General features: G+C 42.4%; 2 protein-coding genes across 3 annotated transcripts in view; both read left to right on the forward strand.

Moving 5' to 3' along the window:
* The window catches only part of LOC138666658 (oocyte zinc finger protein XlCOF7.1-like), a 144,985-nt gene that overhangs the window by 82,578 nt on the left and 45,704 nt on the right, over window positions 1-16,703 (forward strand). The gene's annotated exons all lie outside the window — the stretch shown is intronic.
* On the forward strand, window positions 447-8,550 carry LOC138667027 (oocyte zinc finger protein XlCOF7.1-like). 2 transcript variants are annotated; one of them, XM_069755273.1, is made up of 7 exons: window positions 447-508; window positions 711-881; window positions 1,011-1,190; window positions 1,273-1,396; window positions 1,480-1,577; window positions 3,163-3,253; window positions 7,536-8,550. In XM_069755273.1, exons 1-7 carry the CDS (start codon window positions 482-484, stop codon window positions 8,360-8,362), a joined length of 1,518 nt encoding a protein of 505 aa, XP_069611374.1. In that variant the 5' UTR covers window positions 447-481; the 3' UTR covers window positions 8,363-8,550. The 2 variants fall into 2 exon arrangements, with proteins under 2 accessions (XP_069611374.1, XP_069611375.1); XM_069755274.1 differs by having other exon boundaries at window positions 455-508; window positions 732-881; window positions 7,536-8,523.

Here is a 16,703-nt window from a genome sequence, read left to right on the forward strand (position 1 = left end):
AGCATAACCGACTGCTGGCAATCCAAAAATGCTTAGTTAGGGCTGGCTGCTGGCCTTCTAAAATTAGAGTGAGGGCAGCCAGGTGGCCCTCTGACAATAGTGAGGGCCACCTGCTTGCGCTCTACAACTATTGAGGGCCGCCTGATGGGTCTGAAAAAAAACGTTGTGACTTTCAGAGTCCCTCCTTCATAACCTAAACAAGCTGTGTCCACGGAAAAATGCTCAAGTTTTCCATTAACTTTCATTATACTCGTTACTCAGGTCGAGCACTCGAGCATTACGATTTACTAGACCTAGTAACGAGCATTTTAGTGCTCGCTCATCACCACTCCTGGCCTCACACATAAACTTCCCCTCATCGAGCACCATGACAACCAGCACAGCAGACTCCTGCATACGCTGAGGCCCCTGATCATGTGACCCCTGACTCCTCCCCTCCTGTGACCTCATCACAGGTCCTGTGCACACAGAACAGCCATATATGTGGTGTGCGGCTCTGCAGGTGGAGGTAGGTGCTGGAGATTCCCCATTACTGGGCGCAGGGGACATTAACCCCCTCAGTGCTGAGCCTGTGATAAATCTCTGTATGTGACTATAATGGGACTATATGTTATACCGGGGGCAGGACGGGGCCATGACTGGATGTAGTGATCATGTGACGCCGGTAACAGCTCCGGAGATTTCTTACATGGATCTTTATTCTGTTACAGCGTCATCTTCTCCCCATTCAGGTCCCTACAATATCGGATCCTCTCAGTGGAGATCTTCTATATAAGAGAATTCTCCGGAGTGACCCTACAAGGATGGATAGGGACAGGGACAAGATGGCGGAGAGGATATTACACCTCACCCTAGAGATCCTCTTCCGGCTTACTGGAGAGGTGAGAGATTCTGATGACGTCACATTACATCATTCATATCTATGGGAATAACAGATGGACAGAACTGGAGAGGTGAGGACTCTGGAAATGTCTGTAGTGAGGTTTATTAATGTGTCTCTCCATAACCAGGATTACACAGTAGTGAAGAAGACCTCTAGTGAGCACTGTCAGGACCCTGTGTCTGAAGAATGGGGAAGACCCCTGAGCCCAATCACGGGGCCTCCACCTCACCCCCTGATACATGAGGACATCAATGACCAGAAGATCCTAGAACTCATCTACAAGATGATTGAGCTGCTGACTGGAGAGGTGACACTGCTGGGAATGCTGGGACATTATACAGTAACGCTATGGAGGGATCGGGAGATGACGGTATCATTGTATGTGTCAGGTTCCTATAAGGTGTCAGGATGTCACCGTCTATTTCTCCATGGAGGAGTGGGAGTATTTAGAAGGACACAAAGATCTGTACGAGGACGTCATGATGGAGGTTCCCCAGCCCCTCACATCACCAGGTAATAGGCAGGACTAAATACACACGGCCTATAATTATCTGTATGTAAAGAATGAATTCAGTTCCTGTATGTGTTTCCTCCAGTCCCATGCAGTAAGAGGACAACACCAGAGAGATGTCCCCGTCCTCTTATTCCCCAAGACTGGAAACAAGAAAATCCCATTGTTCCTCAGGATCATCAGGTAGGGGTATCACAACCCAGACTGGTACCAATCTGCTATGGATTAAAAGGCTTAAAAATCATGTTAGATATTCTCCAAACGTTAAAGAGGTACTCCCACTTATTCTTTAAAAAAAATGTGCATGTAATGTAGTGTGAGTGTATTGATATTCTCTCCTACTGCTGGTCTCTACAGTATCCAGCACCTTTCTTTTTTGCTTCCTATTGACGTCAACAATCAGCAGACTCTCTTGGTCACGCTGTGCTTTTTGTGACCCAAAAGTGACTTTTTCATTGGGAAACCTAGGAGCGTCAGAAAAAAGTTGATGGGCTTTCTTTGTAATAGAGACTTCAGGCTGATACATAGAGTATATAGTGAACCGGCTAGTTGCAATTGTGGTGACGTCACTGGGAACCAGAGATCAATGTCGTTGGATACTGGAGAAAGCAGCAGTATGTGAGTATTTTAAAGCACTCACACTAAATTATATGCACATACCCACACTTTTCATGAATTAAAAACATAGTGGGAGTGATTGTTTAATTTACTTTAAATATTTAATAGTGCTACTGCCTGTATCTAATAAATAGTATGGTTACTGGATGCTCCCCAGCCTGAAGTTGGATGGTGGCTATAACTCCTATCATATCAAGTTTTTGATGTACTAAGATTGGTGCCGTATTCCTGTACTGATGATTATTCTGGTGCTGTATTTATACACTGACAATGAATCTGTAGATGCATTCATATATTGAGCTGCTGATCTATACATGTACTGATAATGGATCTGATGCTGTATTCATGTACTGATGACTTTTCTTGTGCTGTATTTATCTTCCGCTGGTGGTTTTAGTGACGAATGCATGTTCTGATGTTGGTTTTCATCCTGTGTTAATGTTGATTTAGTAATCTTTTATTTATTGATTCAAAATAATTATAAGGTCAGCATACACACATGAACAATATAAAAAACTAAAAATACAACTGTCTGAATGAGTCCTGATATTTCGACTGAACAGTGTTTGACTAAAGACCTTATAGACCTAAGGTAGATGTCAACTGGCAGCAATCTTGCCTGACTTTTGCCCTATGTCCCTTCCTCTGCCGAGCTCTCTTTTGTTTTCAATGAGAGAACTGCTGCTAGATATGTCTGCCAGTGGTTCATCTATTGGAGTACAAAAGGATCTGCAGTCTGCAATCAGGCAATCAGACATTATTATCTCCACTGATGTCATCAATCATAGCCACAGATATACTCCAAACTGTCGGCCAATCTATTTGGTATCAGCAGGTTAGGAACACATTTACTCTAATGTATACGGGGCCTTTACTACCTAGTAAGGGGCTTGTTCTAACTTAGGGTACATGCACACAATGTCTTTTAGCCGTTTGAAACCTGTTTTTCAGATGGGTTAAATGCAGAATACACCTGAAAAAGACATTTTATCCAAATACCCATAGTCCGACTTACCAATGCTTAGAGCACCATGAAAGTCAAATAGGGTTTCATTTTTGGTCACCATGTTCATTTACTATTTCTGTTTGTTTTTTTAATCTATTTGTACAACTTCTCCATCTGTCTGTGACTTTACAATCTTTGTTGCAGGGTGAAGATCTGCCCCATAGTAATACTACAGAGACATATGTGAGGGGCGATGAGCGGTGTAAAGAGGAGATTCCTACAGATAACCGCACAGGTGAGTAATGACCACTATAGGCCAAGAAGTCACAGGTTCTAATCAGTCACTGGATGGTATAATTATGTGTAGATTGTTATAGGGGCTGTGACACAGAGTTTTTTTTATGTGGATTATACACTTAAGGATTAATATTTGAAAAAACCTTTTCATACTATTTTATTTAGTTTGTCTCTCTGCTTTAGAAAGGAGTTTTCTGTATTCCTAGTCTTGTCTAACTCCGGACACTGTCCTCAGTGAATGTCTCTAAATTTACTTTTGAAACTTGTCAGTGTTGGGGATTAAAACTCAGGACCCCTGATATGGAAGGCAGAAACATTACTAGTGAGCCGCAGGCTGAACTTTTATGGCCAAAATACATTTCTCAGTCTGAAAACGTCAGTAACGTTTTTCATTTTCAAGCATAATATTCCAGTATATATAGGGCCCAATTGTTGTGAGAATAGGTAAAATACTCACCATGCAGAACTGTGATTTCCTTGCAAGTTTTTTTTCGATTATTCCATTGCTTGCACAATTTTTGCATGATTTTGGCAGCCATAAGATCTGTAAGGCAATCAACCCTGTCGAAATGCATCTAGTATGCTAATCCCTACTTTACCAGCTAACCCTAAATGATTTTCAGATATGAGCGGTGTTATTAGAAAATAGAATCTATTTGAATTAACCTTAGAAAGGACTTTCAGTTTAATGTATCAACACCAGGGTCTGTAATGCAATCAACCCTTCTCTTAAGGTACCGTCACACTAGACGATATCGCTAGCGATCCGTGACGTTGCAGCGTCCTGGCTAGCGATATCGTCCAGTGTGACACACAGCAGCGATCAGGCCCCTGCTGTGACATCGCTGGTCGGGGAAGAAAGGCCAGAACTTTGTTTCGTCGCTGGCTCTCCCGCTGACATCGCTGAATCGGTGTGTGTGACGCCGATTCAGCGATGTCTTCACTGGTAACCAGGGTAAACATCGGGTTACTAAGCGCAGGGCCGCGCTTAGTAACCCGATGTTTACCCTGGTTACCATCGTTAAAGTAAAAAAAACAACCACTACATACTTACCTACCGCTGTCTGTCCCCGGCGCTGTGCTTCTCTGGTCTGGCTGTGAGCGCCGGGCAGCCGGAAAGCAGAGCGGTGACGTCACCGCTCTGCTTTCCGGCCGCTGTGCTCACAGCCAGACCAGAGAAGCAGAGCGCCGGGGACAGACAGCGGTAGGTAAGTATGTAGTGGTTGTTTTTTTTACTTTAACGATGGTAACCAGGGTAAACATCGGGTTACTAAGCTCGGCCCTGCGCTTAGTAACCCGATGTTTACCCTGGTTACCGGCATCGTTGGTCGCTGGAGAGCTGTCTCCAGCGACCAAACAGCGACGCTGCAGCGATCCGGATCGTTGTCGGTATCGCTGCAGCGTCGCTTAGTGTGACGGTACCTTAAGTGCCGCTAATTCACTCTTCATACTAATCCTACCCTAATTCTATTCTAGAATAGAATCTATTTGAATAAGCCCTAAAAAGCCTGTTGTTTTATCATTGTACCAGCATATAACTGAACACTATTGAACACGCTGTCCCTTCAGCAGCAGCGAGTCTCCCTACACTATGTCTTGGTACAGTGCCCTCAAAATGGCATCACCGGGTCTCATATAGACCCAATGACGCTATGCAGTCTACCAATCACAGTAATGTCAACATGGCTACTGCATTACCACAATCCAAACATATTTAGTGGCTGAAAATCAGGCGCCAAACATGCGGGGCAGAGAATCGAGCATGGCACTCAAGTACCCAGATACTTGATCGAGTGCCGAGTTTCTCAAGCACCATGATGCTCGATCGAGCACTGAACAGTGCGAGCAATTCTCTCCCATCACAAGTGCCCTGCCGTGTGCATCAACCCCTTAAGAACGTGTCCATTTTTGTTCTTCAGGACAAATATTTTTTGTTTTGTTTTTATTTTACTTGTTCCTTTTCAAGTCCCATGTAATTTTGTTTTTATGGAATTTGGGGTACATATAACTTACTAACCAACTATTTTTAACTCTTTCTTTATAGGGAAAATAGAAAAAAAAACAGCAATTCTGTTGGTTTTTTATTAGTTCAGTTTTCGCTATTCATATGCTGCGGGGTTAACTTTATTCTGTGGGTCCGCACAATTATGGTGATATTAAATTTATATATTTCTGTTTGTGTTCTATTACTTTTGTATAACAAACACTATGAGAAAAAAAATCATTTGTTTTTATGTCGTCATATCCTGAGAGTCAGACAGTTTACAATTTTCCATCAACAGAGATGTATGACGGCTTATATTTTGTGTAACAAGCTTGTATTACAATTTTTGGAGGCAGTATATACAAAAGAACTATTAATTCTAAAATTGTTATTTCAGCGGGATAAACTGTTTTTTTTTTCTCTCGTGCCATTTCTGGGTACAGACAACAAATCATATTGTGTGATTTTTACATAATTAATTTGCATTTCTTTACATTAATTATGTATTTGATACAATAGAAAAACAGAACTTTATATTTGGTACAGAAACCTTTGTTTGCAATTACAGAGGTCAGACATTTCCAGTAGTTCTTGACCACGTTTGCACACCCTGCAGCAGGGATTTTGGCCCACTCCTCCATACAGATCTTCTCCATATCTTTCAGGTTTTGGGTCTGTCACTCGGCAACACTGAGTTTCAGCTCCCTCCAAAGATTTTCTATTGGGTTCAGGTCTGGATACTGGCTATGCCACTCCAGGACCTTGAAATGTTTCTTACAAAGCCACTCCTCCCGGCCCTTTCCCCCCAAAAAAAAATTGATTTGAAGGCTATGTGAAATTTTTCCACTCGAAACTGTTGAGGAAAATATGCAGTATTTTACAGTAAAGAAAAGTGAATGAGATTTCTGAATTCTAATGCACATGTCGCCTGTTTTGCAACACATTCAGATCTGCATAATTTCAATTTTTGCTGCTCTCATTCCAATGAGTGGAGAAAAATCTGGAACAAAAACCATGTAAATAAACACGGCAATAACGCATATTTTATACAGTGTTTTTTCCTGCCATTACATCAAGATTTGCAGTAGAATTTTCTGCTGCAAATCCTGAATGTGTGAAAATTGCCTTAGTCCCTGTCCTGTGTCCTCTACCCCCATACATCCATTATAAGTCTGCATTCAAGACAGAAGCAAACCTGGGAAACAGTTGTGAGTAGCAACATCACTAATATCACCTAACATCACAGCTGCACCAAAGAAAAGCAGCTCCATAAACCACATTAATGGTGAGTTAATTAAATCTTTGGCCAAATATAGCAGGATAGTTTTCAAGTTGATAGTTTTGTCCAGCCCCCGAATAATGACATACGGTAAATATCCAAATGGCCTTGGCAGAAAAAAGGTTCCCACCCCTGATATAACTGGTAATGATTGGTGACAGACAAAGTAAATCGTGGACCATTGAAGAAGATGAATTGAACAGAGAAGTGAAAAATTTAAACCGCGCAACCTAGTGGCCTAACGTCATAATCCAATTCACTCGAATGTGAAATGCCCTAGATGGGGCAGAGGATGCACATTTAATGGGCATATTTTGGGAATGTAGGTGTTTGGGTTCGTATTGGACAAATACCTTGTCTCAGGTACAAAGATACAGATATTTCGGGGTGCAACTTCAGGCAGACCGTAAGATATGTGTGTTGAGGTATTTGGAAAATTCAAAGGATTTTCAATCCTCGTTAGCTATTGGATTATGACGAATACTATACCAAGCTCGCAAATTCATTGCATCGCATTGGTTGAATGCTCAGTCTTTGTCAATCAATTAATTAATAAATAGAATAAATGATAACATATGTTTGGAAAAGGGGCTATATAGAAAGAGAAAAGCAACAAAGAAATTTTGATAAAATATGGGGACCCTGGCTGAATGTTCCAGGCCTACCGTCTGGTGCATTGATGAGAGATAGGTAATTATGTAATTATGTAACTAGGTTGTTCTGGTTATGTGGGGGTGGAGAGATATTGGTTTATAGTTTTATAGTTATTAATAAATAAGAGATAAAGGTGTTTATATAACTGGATAGTGCTTGCATTTAATGGATAACAATACTGTGATGGCCTATCATGTAATTATAAACATGTTATTGTTAATTGACTGACTTATAATATTGTTATACATTTTCTCTTATCAATAAAAAAGATCTGATTTAAAAAAATGTATAAACTATATAATATTGATATGATTTCAATGTAGCATTATTGGAAAATAATTAAGTTATTTTTATTCTTGACAGATGAATGTACCAGGAACTCAGAGGTACTTTCAGATTTCGCAACAGATGATCATGGTATTACACCAGCTACATATGAAGAACATGCCATTATCTCATATATACCTCAATCCCTTCTCAGAAAAAGACTTTCATCCAACCATTTTGAACAGGTCCTTTCTTCTGTTTCATCAATGACCGATAAGCAAAACAAAAGTCATAGAAGGACTAATGAATCTGAACGAGCTCTTAAAGAGGAGAAACTATTTTCATGCTCAGAATGTGGGAAATGTTTTAATAGGAAATTGAATCTCGTAAGACATCAGAAAATTCACACAGGAGAGAATCCATTTTCATGTTCAGAATGTGGGAAATGTTTTAATAGGAAATTGAATCTCATAAGACATCAGAGAATTCACACAGGGGAGAAGCCATTTTCATGTTCAGAATGTGGGAAATGTTTTAACAGGAAATTGAATCTCATTACACATCAGAGAATCCATACAGGGGAGAAGGAATTTTTATGTTCAGAATGTGGGAAATGTTTTATTGGGAAATCAAATCTTATCAGACATCAGAGTATTCACACACAGGAGAAGCCATATTCATGCTCAGAATGTGGGAAATGTTTTACTGACAAATCACATCTTATTGAACATCATAGAATTCACACAGGGGAGAAGCCATTTTCATGTTCAGAATGTGGGAAATGTTTTACAAAGAAATCAACTCTTCTTGTACATCAGAGAAGTCACACAGGGGAGAAGCCATTTTCATGTTCAGAATGTGAGAAACGCTTTACAGTGAAAGCATCTCTTGTTAGTCATCAAAGGACGCACACAGGGAAGTAGCAATTTTTCTTTTTTTATCATTTTTTGAAAACGTAAGAAAAAATGCAAGTTTTAATAAATTCACACATTTACAAGAAAAATCAATAACTATTTTGAGCATTCTAAGATTATTAGAAAATGTATTCAATTACCAATGATTGTTATTGAAAACAATTAGTATTCATATAATACACCTATGTATGAATCATATATATAGATGTCACAAGGCTTTTCTCAAACATATCCAACTGTCATGGTGGTGTCAGGGTCTGTGAGTTCCACTGATTCAGACACTCCTTTTTATGACTGCATAGATAGCTATGATCAGCACAGAGTGACTTCTAGAGCTGCAGCTTATAGGCAGGTTAGAATGTGTTAAATCTTCGCTGGATTGAGCTTGTTGATTGCATGTGGTCACATACTGTGAGACAACCATTCGTATCTGATTTTTCCCTATTTAAGCTGGATCCACTGTTCAGGTAATACCAGCAAAAAGTTCTCTATCCTGGTCAGGAGAGTTGGACACATCCTGGTTATTTCTAAAGTTGTTGCAAGCGGTGTTTGGTTAACCCTTTCCTTTTCATCAAGTTATCTTAATTTTTTTTGTTGCCTCTTTGGCTATACACTTTCTATTCTTCTTTGTATTTCCCTGAGAGAGTGTTGTGTGATTGTCCTTCCAATTCTGCCCTGTCTGTCTTGCTGTCTTGTCTTGTATTTCCCCATACACTGCACAGACTAGTGCTGATTAGGAGCATAGGAAGGAACGAGGCCCAGGCACCTCCACCTTCAGGGGTAATCCTGGGACAGGGATAGCCAGGGACCCCTTGCCTGAAGGTCAATATAGGTGCACATCTATTATCCCACAGTCACATCGTGACAATTGGTGTATAAAATATTTAACATTTATATAAATGAGATGTCTGTTGCCGCTCTCTTCTGTTTGATGTGACATCAGCATTAGAAAGATGTTGCTATAGATCATAACAGTTGCCATCCAACAGCTAGCTCCTCTGTTAACAACTTAACAACCATTAAAACAGCGACCATTTAGGGTCCTTATTTCTAATATTAAAACGGCGGTGATAAATAAGTAACGCACCAAGTGGGGTAAAGATCCTACATGGGTGACAGATGTATATGACATCTGCATCTGACATCCGATTTACCTGTTAAATGCTGCTGTCAATCACAACCGCAGCTTTTAAGTGGTTAAAAGGTAATTAAAACACATATAATATGTAAAGATGTAATTAAAACACACAGAAACTCACACACACATCACGAAAACCCTTTTTGCCACTAAAAATGCAGCCTTTGTGTTACAGCAAAAGAACCTTCATAATTGGTATCGCCAGATCTGGAGTGACCAGAACTATAAAACTGTCTTGTTATTTATTCCGTACGACAAAAACAGTGTAACAAAAAACATGTCAGAAATGTACCGTAGTTTCTTCATCATACTGACAGACAAAAGATAAAGGTCTTATCCAACTCTCCAGGTACAGTAGATGAATGCAATTCCTCCGGCAGTGCACGGAAATGAAGCCTGTGCAGGGTGAAGACAATTCAAAGGGAAGATACATCCAGCAACAGGTTGGGGGAAAAATTCAGTTAAAAATAGCAAGTTTATTGAAAAAGTGTTAAAAAATATCCATATAATAAAAGTGCAGTGTCACAGAGAAGTGCACAAACTGAAGCGTTTCGAACTATGCGTAGTATAGTCATAGTATGGCATGATTCCCTGACATAGTGTTGTTTTATGTAGTAAAACCTAGAGGAAATGACATAGATAGTTCATTATTCGTTAAAGAAACTGTACATTTTTTGTCAAATATTTATTGTGCGAAGTGTGGTTATGCTGTGGACCTGAGAGGAAGTGTTTGAGCTGAGCTCTGTACATCTGATACAATATCCTGGAGAAGATCCACTCACTGGGGTCTCAAAAACTATTCTAAGCATCCTGAGTGATCGGGGAAATGGTGGAGCTGTGAGAAGATATTGGGCATCCCTCAGGGGAGAGTTTGAACTGGTGAAGCAGCAAGTGGGAAAAGTTGCATCGGCCATCTTTGTGCTTGTGCTCAATGCAGCTCCGAGGAGAAGAATGTATCCTCCCACAGTTATACAGCTGCATGAAGATCTGCCGAACACAAACCTGAGCCCTCACTTGCTTTGATTCTCTCTGGACTGGTGGAGGCCCCCTGGGTCCTTGAATCATTGGCTGTCCGAGCTTGAGGTCTACTGCGGACTTTTGGAAGGTAAAGGAGGTAGGACGGATTTCCAGGAGCTGTCTGAGGCTGGGGTCTCCCAGCCTGAATTATAAATTGGTTGTCCCAGCAGGGAGTACTCCACTTATCTCCGTTTTCTGACTGGGCGCGCTCCTGCACTGTCGCACTCACAGGTCTGTTCTGCCTGTACAAATGTCACTCCTGGCAGCTCTCCCTCCCCTAATTCTTCAGTTACTTGAGAGGGAGACCCCTCACCCGACATAGCCCCTCCTCCAGCTTCACTTATAACCTGGCTGAACTGACTGCATTTTATTATTATTAAACATTTTTATAGCGCCATTTATTCCATGGCGCTTTACATGTGAAAAAGGGGGCAAATATAGACAAATAATAATACAATAAACATGAGCAAAGAACAAGGCACTAACAGGTACAGAAGGAGGGAGGACCCTGCCCGCGAGGGCTCACAGTCTGCAGGGGATGGGGAGGATACACTAGCAGAGGGTAGAGCTGGTTATGTGGCGGTTCAGTAGGTTGAGGATCACTGCAGGCTGTAGGCTTGTCGGAAGAGGTGAGTCTTCAGGTTCTTTTTGAAGGTTTCTTTGGTTGGCGACAGTCTTTTATGCGGTTGTGGGAAGAAAAGATAAGAGGGGAGTGGAGAAGCAGATCTTGCGAGGATCGAATGTTGCATGTAGGTAAGTACCGTGAGACCATGTCACCGATGTATGGAGGAGACTGGTTGTGGATGGCTTTGTATGTCATAGTAAGGGTTTTGAACTGGAGTCTCTGGACGATAGGAAGCCAGTGAAGGGCTTGGCATAGGGGAGAGGCTGGGGAATGTCGGCGAGACAGGTACATTAGTCGGGCACCAGAGTGTAGGATGGATTGGAGTGGTGTCAGAGTGCTAGATGGGAGGCCAGAGAGTAGGAGGTTGCAGTAGTCAAGGTGGGAGATTATAAGGGTCTGCACTAGTGTTTTTGTGGTTTCGTGGTCAAGGAATGGTCGGGAAATATTTTTGAGTTTGAGAAGGCAGGAGGAGGCAAGGGCTTGGATATGTGGCTTGAAAGAGAGGGCAGAGTCGAGGATCACCTCGAGGCACCAAGCATGCGGGACTGGGGAAAGTGAGCAGCCATTGACATTGATGGATAGGTCTGGTGGAGGGGTAGAGTGAGATGGGGAAAGATGATGAATTGTGTTTTGTCCATGTTCAGTTTTAGAAAGTGAGCAGAAAAGAAGGCCGAGATAGCAGACAGACAGTGTGGGATTTTGGTGAGTAAGGAGGTGAGGTCAGGTCTGGATAGGTAGATCTGCATGTCATTGGCATAGAGATGATACTGCAAACCATGGGATTCTATGAGCTGTCCTAGATGGAGATGGAGAAGAGTAGGGGTCCTAGCACTGAGCCTTGAGGAACACCGACAGACAAGGGGCGAGGTGAGGAGGTTGTGTGGGAGAGGGAGACACTGAATGTTCTGTCTGTTAGATGTGACAAGATCCAGGATAGGGCCAAGTCTGTGATGCCAAGAGATGAGAGAATCTATAGCAGGATGGAGTGGTCCACAGTGTCAAAGGCAGAAGACAGGTCCAGGAGAAGGAGGACAGAGCAGTGTAGGTCATTGGTGACTTTTGTCAGGGCAGTTTCAGTTGAGTGATGGGGTCGGAAGCCAGATTGTAACCGGTCAAAGAGGGAGCAGGAGGAGAGGTGGGGGGACAGTTCAAGATGGACATGCTGTTCCAGTAGTTTTGAGGCATAAGGGAGAAGAGATATTGGACTAGACACAGAGGATGGGTCGGGGGGAGGGCTTTTTGAGGATGGGTGTGATCTTGGCATGCTTGAAGGATGAGGGGAAGACACCAGTTGTGAGTGAGAGGTTGAAGAGGTGTGTTAGGGTTGAGATGAAGACTAGCGAGGTTAGGGATGAGGTGGGACGGGAGCGGATCAAGCGTGCAAGTGGTGAGGTGTGATCTTGACAGGAGGGTGTAGAGCTGATCTGTCATGGTGGAGAAGCTGGTTTTGGAGGAACAGGGTTGAGCAGCTAAGAGGGGCATTGGGGGATACGGGCCAAAGCTTTCTCTGATCATATCAATCTTCTGTTTAAAGAAAGAGGCAAAGGCCAGGGCTGTCGATTGTACGAGTTTTGCTATGCATGAGGGGGGCGGCCGAAGCGAGTGTTGCTGTTATTGTGGTGTTATAAAAAGTGGCAGCAGCATCTGTGCCATGAAGGGAAGCTATGAAAGAGGAGTGATTGCAAATTGAGGTGTTTCTGCGAGAGTGAGGGAGTTTGTGGGGTGAGGGTTGCGCACTAGGAGAGGAGAGGGAAGAGAATGTCAGTAGGTTGTGGTCAGACAGGGGGAGGGGTGAGTTAGTGAGATTATTGAGGGAACAGAAGTAGGTAAATATAAGGTTTAGTGTGTGACCATCTTTGTGAGTGGCCGCAGAAGACCATTGTTTAGAGGCAGCTGAGGTGGAAGTGTCAATGGGGATATAGAAGTCACCCATGATGATAGTGGGGATGTCAGCAGAGAGGAAATGAAGTAGCTAGGTGGTGAAGTGGTCGAGAAAAGAGGAGATGGCTTCTCACACCCCTCGCCCCAGCACCAAACATGGAGGAGTTTACTTGCTCCTGTCCGGCACCTGCTCCTTTACCCCAATTCCACTACCCCCTCTGCTACTCTCCCCTCATTTGAGGTGCACTCCGTCCGCATCTATTCCCCCTCCAACTTCCAGCTGGCTGTCATTTACCGTCCCCAGAACTAGCCAAGAATTAGAAAGAGGCACGGCGTGAGGGCCGCATGATAAAGAGGAACAGGATAGAAAAATTAAGAAAGCGAGAACTGTATGGGAATACACCAGAAGAAAAGGAACACTTTAGCTGACTTTATGTTCCGCTGCTGTCATCTGGTGGGTTGAGAAGTCTTGGCCAATCCAAGCCTTGTTCATTTGGATAAGAGTCAGCCTGTCAGCATTTACAGTTGACAGGTGGATGCACCTATCAGTTATTATGCACCTGGTGGCACTAAAAACCAGCACCTCCAAGGCATAGAGGGACAAGTTCATGCCACATGTCCAGCTTGGATACCCAATAGTTGCACAACACAGAGAAATCACGAAGGATGCGGGTTGGATCAGCTAGGTATTCCTTCATCGTCAAAACCTTTCTCTCCTTGTCAGAGTACACTGCATATCAGGGCATGATAAACTGCTCCAGACCTTTAATAGTCTTCCCCTGTCTTTGTTAGACCTAGAGTATGTCTTCCTCATCTGTACTCCTTGGCTGTCCAAGGAACTATGACCTCTGCCGCCAGTGTTGTCAGGCGGGAATTTTTGTACTAATTGTTCACCTAGGGTCTTCTGGTATGGCATCATTTTACTAAGCCTTTCCGCCACAGTAAGGAGAGATGGAAAGTTCTCCTTATAGTGTGGGTCAAGAAGGATGAACAACCAGTAATCAGTGTTGGCCAAAATGCATACAGTTGTGTGAAAAGTGTTTTCCCCTTCTTGATTTCCTATTGTTTGCGTGCTTGTCACACTTAAATGTTTCAGATCACCAAACAGAATTAAATATTAGACAAATATAACTCAAGAAAACACAAAATGCAGTTTTTAAATTAAGGTCTTTGCTATAAAGGGAAAAAAATCCAAACTTTCAAGGCTCTGTGTAAAAAAAAACTACAATCAAGCATTTGTGATAACTGGCAGTGAGTCTTTTACAATGCTCTGGAGGAATTTTGGCCCATTCATCTTTGCAGAATTGTTTCAATTCAGCCACACTGGAAGTTTTCCAAGAATGAAACACCTTTTTAAGGTCATGCCACAGCATCTCAATCAGATTAAGGTCAGGACTTTGACTAGGCCACTCCAAAGTCTTAATTTTGTTTTTCTTAAGTTATTTAGATGTGGACTTGCTGGTGTGTTTTGCATTTTTGTCCTGCTGCGTAACCCAAATGTAATTCAGCTTGAGGTCATGAACTTATGTCCAGACATTCTCCTTCAAGATTTTTTGACAGACAGCAGAATTCATGGTTTCATTTATTACAGCAAGTGTTCCAGGTCCTGACACAGCAAAACAGCTTCAGACCATCACACTACCACCACCATATTTTACTATTGGTATGATGTTCCTTTTCTGAAATGCTGTGTTACATCTACACCAGATGTATTGGGTCGTACACCTTCCAAAAAGTTCAACTTTTGTATCGTCAGTCAAGACAGTATTCTCCCCAAAGTTTTGGGGATCATCAAGATGTTTTCTGGCAAAACTGAGACGAGCCTTTATGTTCTTATTGCTCAGCAGTTGTTTTTGTCTTGAAACTCTGCCATGCAAGCCATATTTACCCAGTCTCTTTCTTATGGTGGAGTCACGTACACTGACCTTAACTGAGGCAGGTGAGGCCTGAAGTTCTTTGGATGCTGTTGTGGGGTCTTTTGTGATCTCTAGGATGAGTCATTGCTGCGCTCTCTGGGTAATTTTGGTGAGCAGGCACTCCTTGAAAAATTCAATACTGTTCAACATTTTTGCCATTTGTGGATAATGGCTCTCACTCTGGTTTGCTGGAGCTTTAGAAATGGCTTTATAACCTTTTCCAGGCTGATAGATCTCAATTACATTGTTTCTCATTTTTTCCAGAATTTCTTTGGATCGCGGCATGAGGTCTGGTCTTTGAGGAGCTTTTGGTCTACTTAATTTTGTCAGGTAGGTCCTATTTAAGTGATTTCTTGATTGAGAACAGGTGTGGCAGTAATCAGGCCTGGGTGTGGCAAGGAAATTTGAACTTGGCTTCCCAAAGATGTGATAAACCACAGTTAATTTATATTTTCCATTAATAATAAACACCTTAATTTAAAAACTGCATTTTGTGTTTACTTATCTTACATTTGTCTAATATTTAAATTTGTTTGGTGATCTGAATCATTTAAATGTGACAAACATACAAAATAATAGGAAATCAGGAAAGGCCAAAAACACTTTTTTACACAACTATATAATGCAAAGGTCACTGGAAACATAGCGGGACATAAAATCACCCATGTGTGCCAAACTCCCAACAGGCAAGACTTCCCTGTTCCCACCAAGAGGACGACTCTCCAACTCCTCAGCTCATGCACGCTGAACAGATGGAATTAAGCTGGTATGAGTAGTACCCTCTGTAGCGCAGGCAACGATCTCTTGTACCTCCTCTTTATTATCATCCAATCAGTGCAGGGAAGATGAGATGAGGCCGGGTTGGGCAGTATCACCTTGTCTTTGTTCCTCCATCTCCACCTGGTCCGCATGCAAAGCCTCTTTCATTGTGAGCAGTGCATCATCGCAATTCACCATCTTGGTTGATTTCTCAAAGTTTTTTATAACCTCACAGATGTCAAACATCCATGCCCACTCGTCAGTTCTTATGTGCGGAGGCTGACCGGAATAACAACAGGCATGTTGGAGCTGGTATTCAACTACTGCCCTCTGATGGGGTGTTTCCACTGTTTAGGAACATTAGGTACTTCGCAAATAAGACATGGTGTCCGCTATCCCAGATAATTTTGCACTCCAAAAGTCGAATGGTGTGCCTTCCTTCCGCAACCTGCCGTGCACCTAAACAGTAATTTTTCACCAAATATTGGATATCAGTATATATCCAATATTTCCTCTTGTTACCATTGTGAAAAATGAAAAAAATGGGGCTAAAGCAACATTTTTGTGGGAAAATTTTTTAATTTTTTCCTTCAACATTGCTTTAATTTCTCTGAAGCACTTAGAGGGTTAGTAAACTTCTCCTTGAGGGGTGTAGTTTTTAAAATGGTGTCACTTTCAGATTTTTTCTGTCATATAGACCCTTTAAAGTCACTTCTAATATGATGCGGTCCCTAACAAAAATGATTATGTAGGGGGCGTGTCCTAGCTGGCCATGTGAGTGGAAGCAGGGAAGAGTGCTCCTGCTGCCAGAAGGACAAAAATCCTGCTTTAACCCCGATTTTCGGGTAAATTCACCTAAATCCGGCTGGCTGAAGGTCCGGAAAGTGCAGCGGTGCGGAGCGGCGGGTCCGGAGTCGGCAGTGATGACCAGGAGGCGGCAGAAAGACGCTGACACCAGCGATGCAGGAGCCGGCCAAGATGGTGCCGATGCTAGGGAGGACGCCGAGAAGGAGA

The sequence above is a fragment of the Ranitomeya imitator genome, chromosome 2 (assembly GCF_032444005.1).
Source record: "Ranitomeya imitator isolate aRanImi1 chromosome 2, aRanImi1.pri, whole genome shotgun sequence".
Classification (NCBI taxonomy): domain Eukaryota; kingdom Metazoa; phylum Chordata; class Amphibia; order Anura; family Dendrobatidae; genus Ranitomeya; species Ranitomeya imitator.

What these genes read in the sequence shown, in the direction of transcription:
- LOC138667027 (XM_069755273.1), top strand. Translation starts at nt 482, where the DNA reads ATGTGGTGTGCGGCTCTGCAGGTGGAG. An exon ending in TCTTCCGGCTTACTGGAGAG is followed by an intron (nt 882 to 1,010) that starts GTGAGAGATTCT and finishes CTCCATAACCAG; the next exon opens with GATTACACAGTAGTGAAGAA. An exon ending in TTGTTCCTCAGGATCATCAG is followed by an intron (nt 1,578 to 3,162) that starts GTAGGGGTATCA and finishes TCTTTGTTGCAG; the next exon opens with GGTGAAGATCTGCCCCATAG.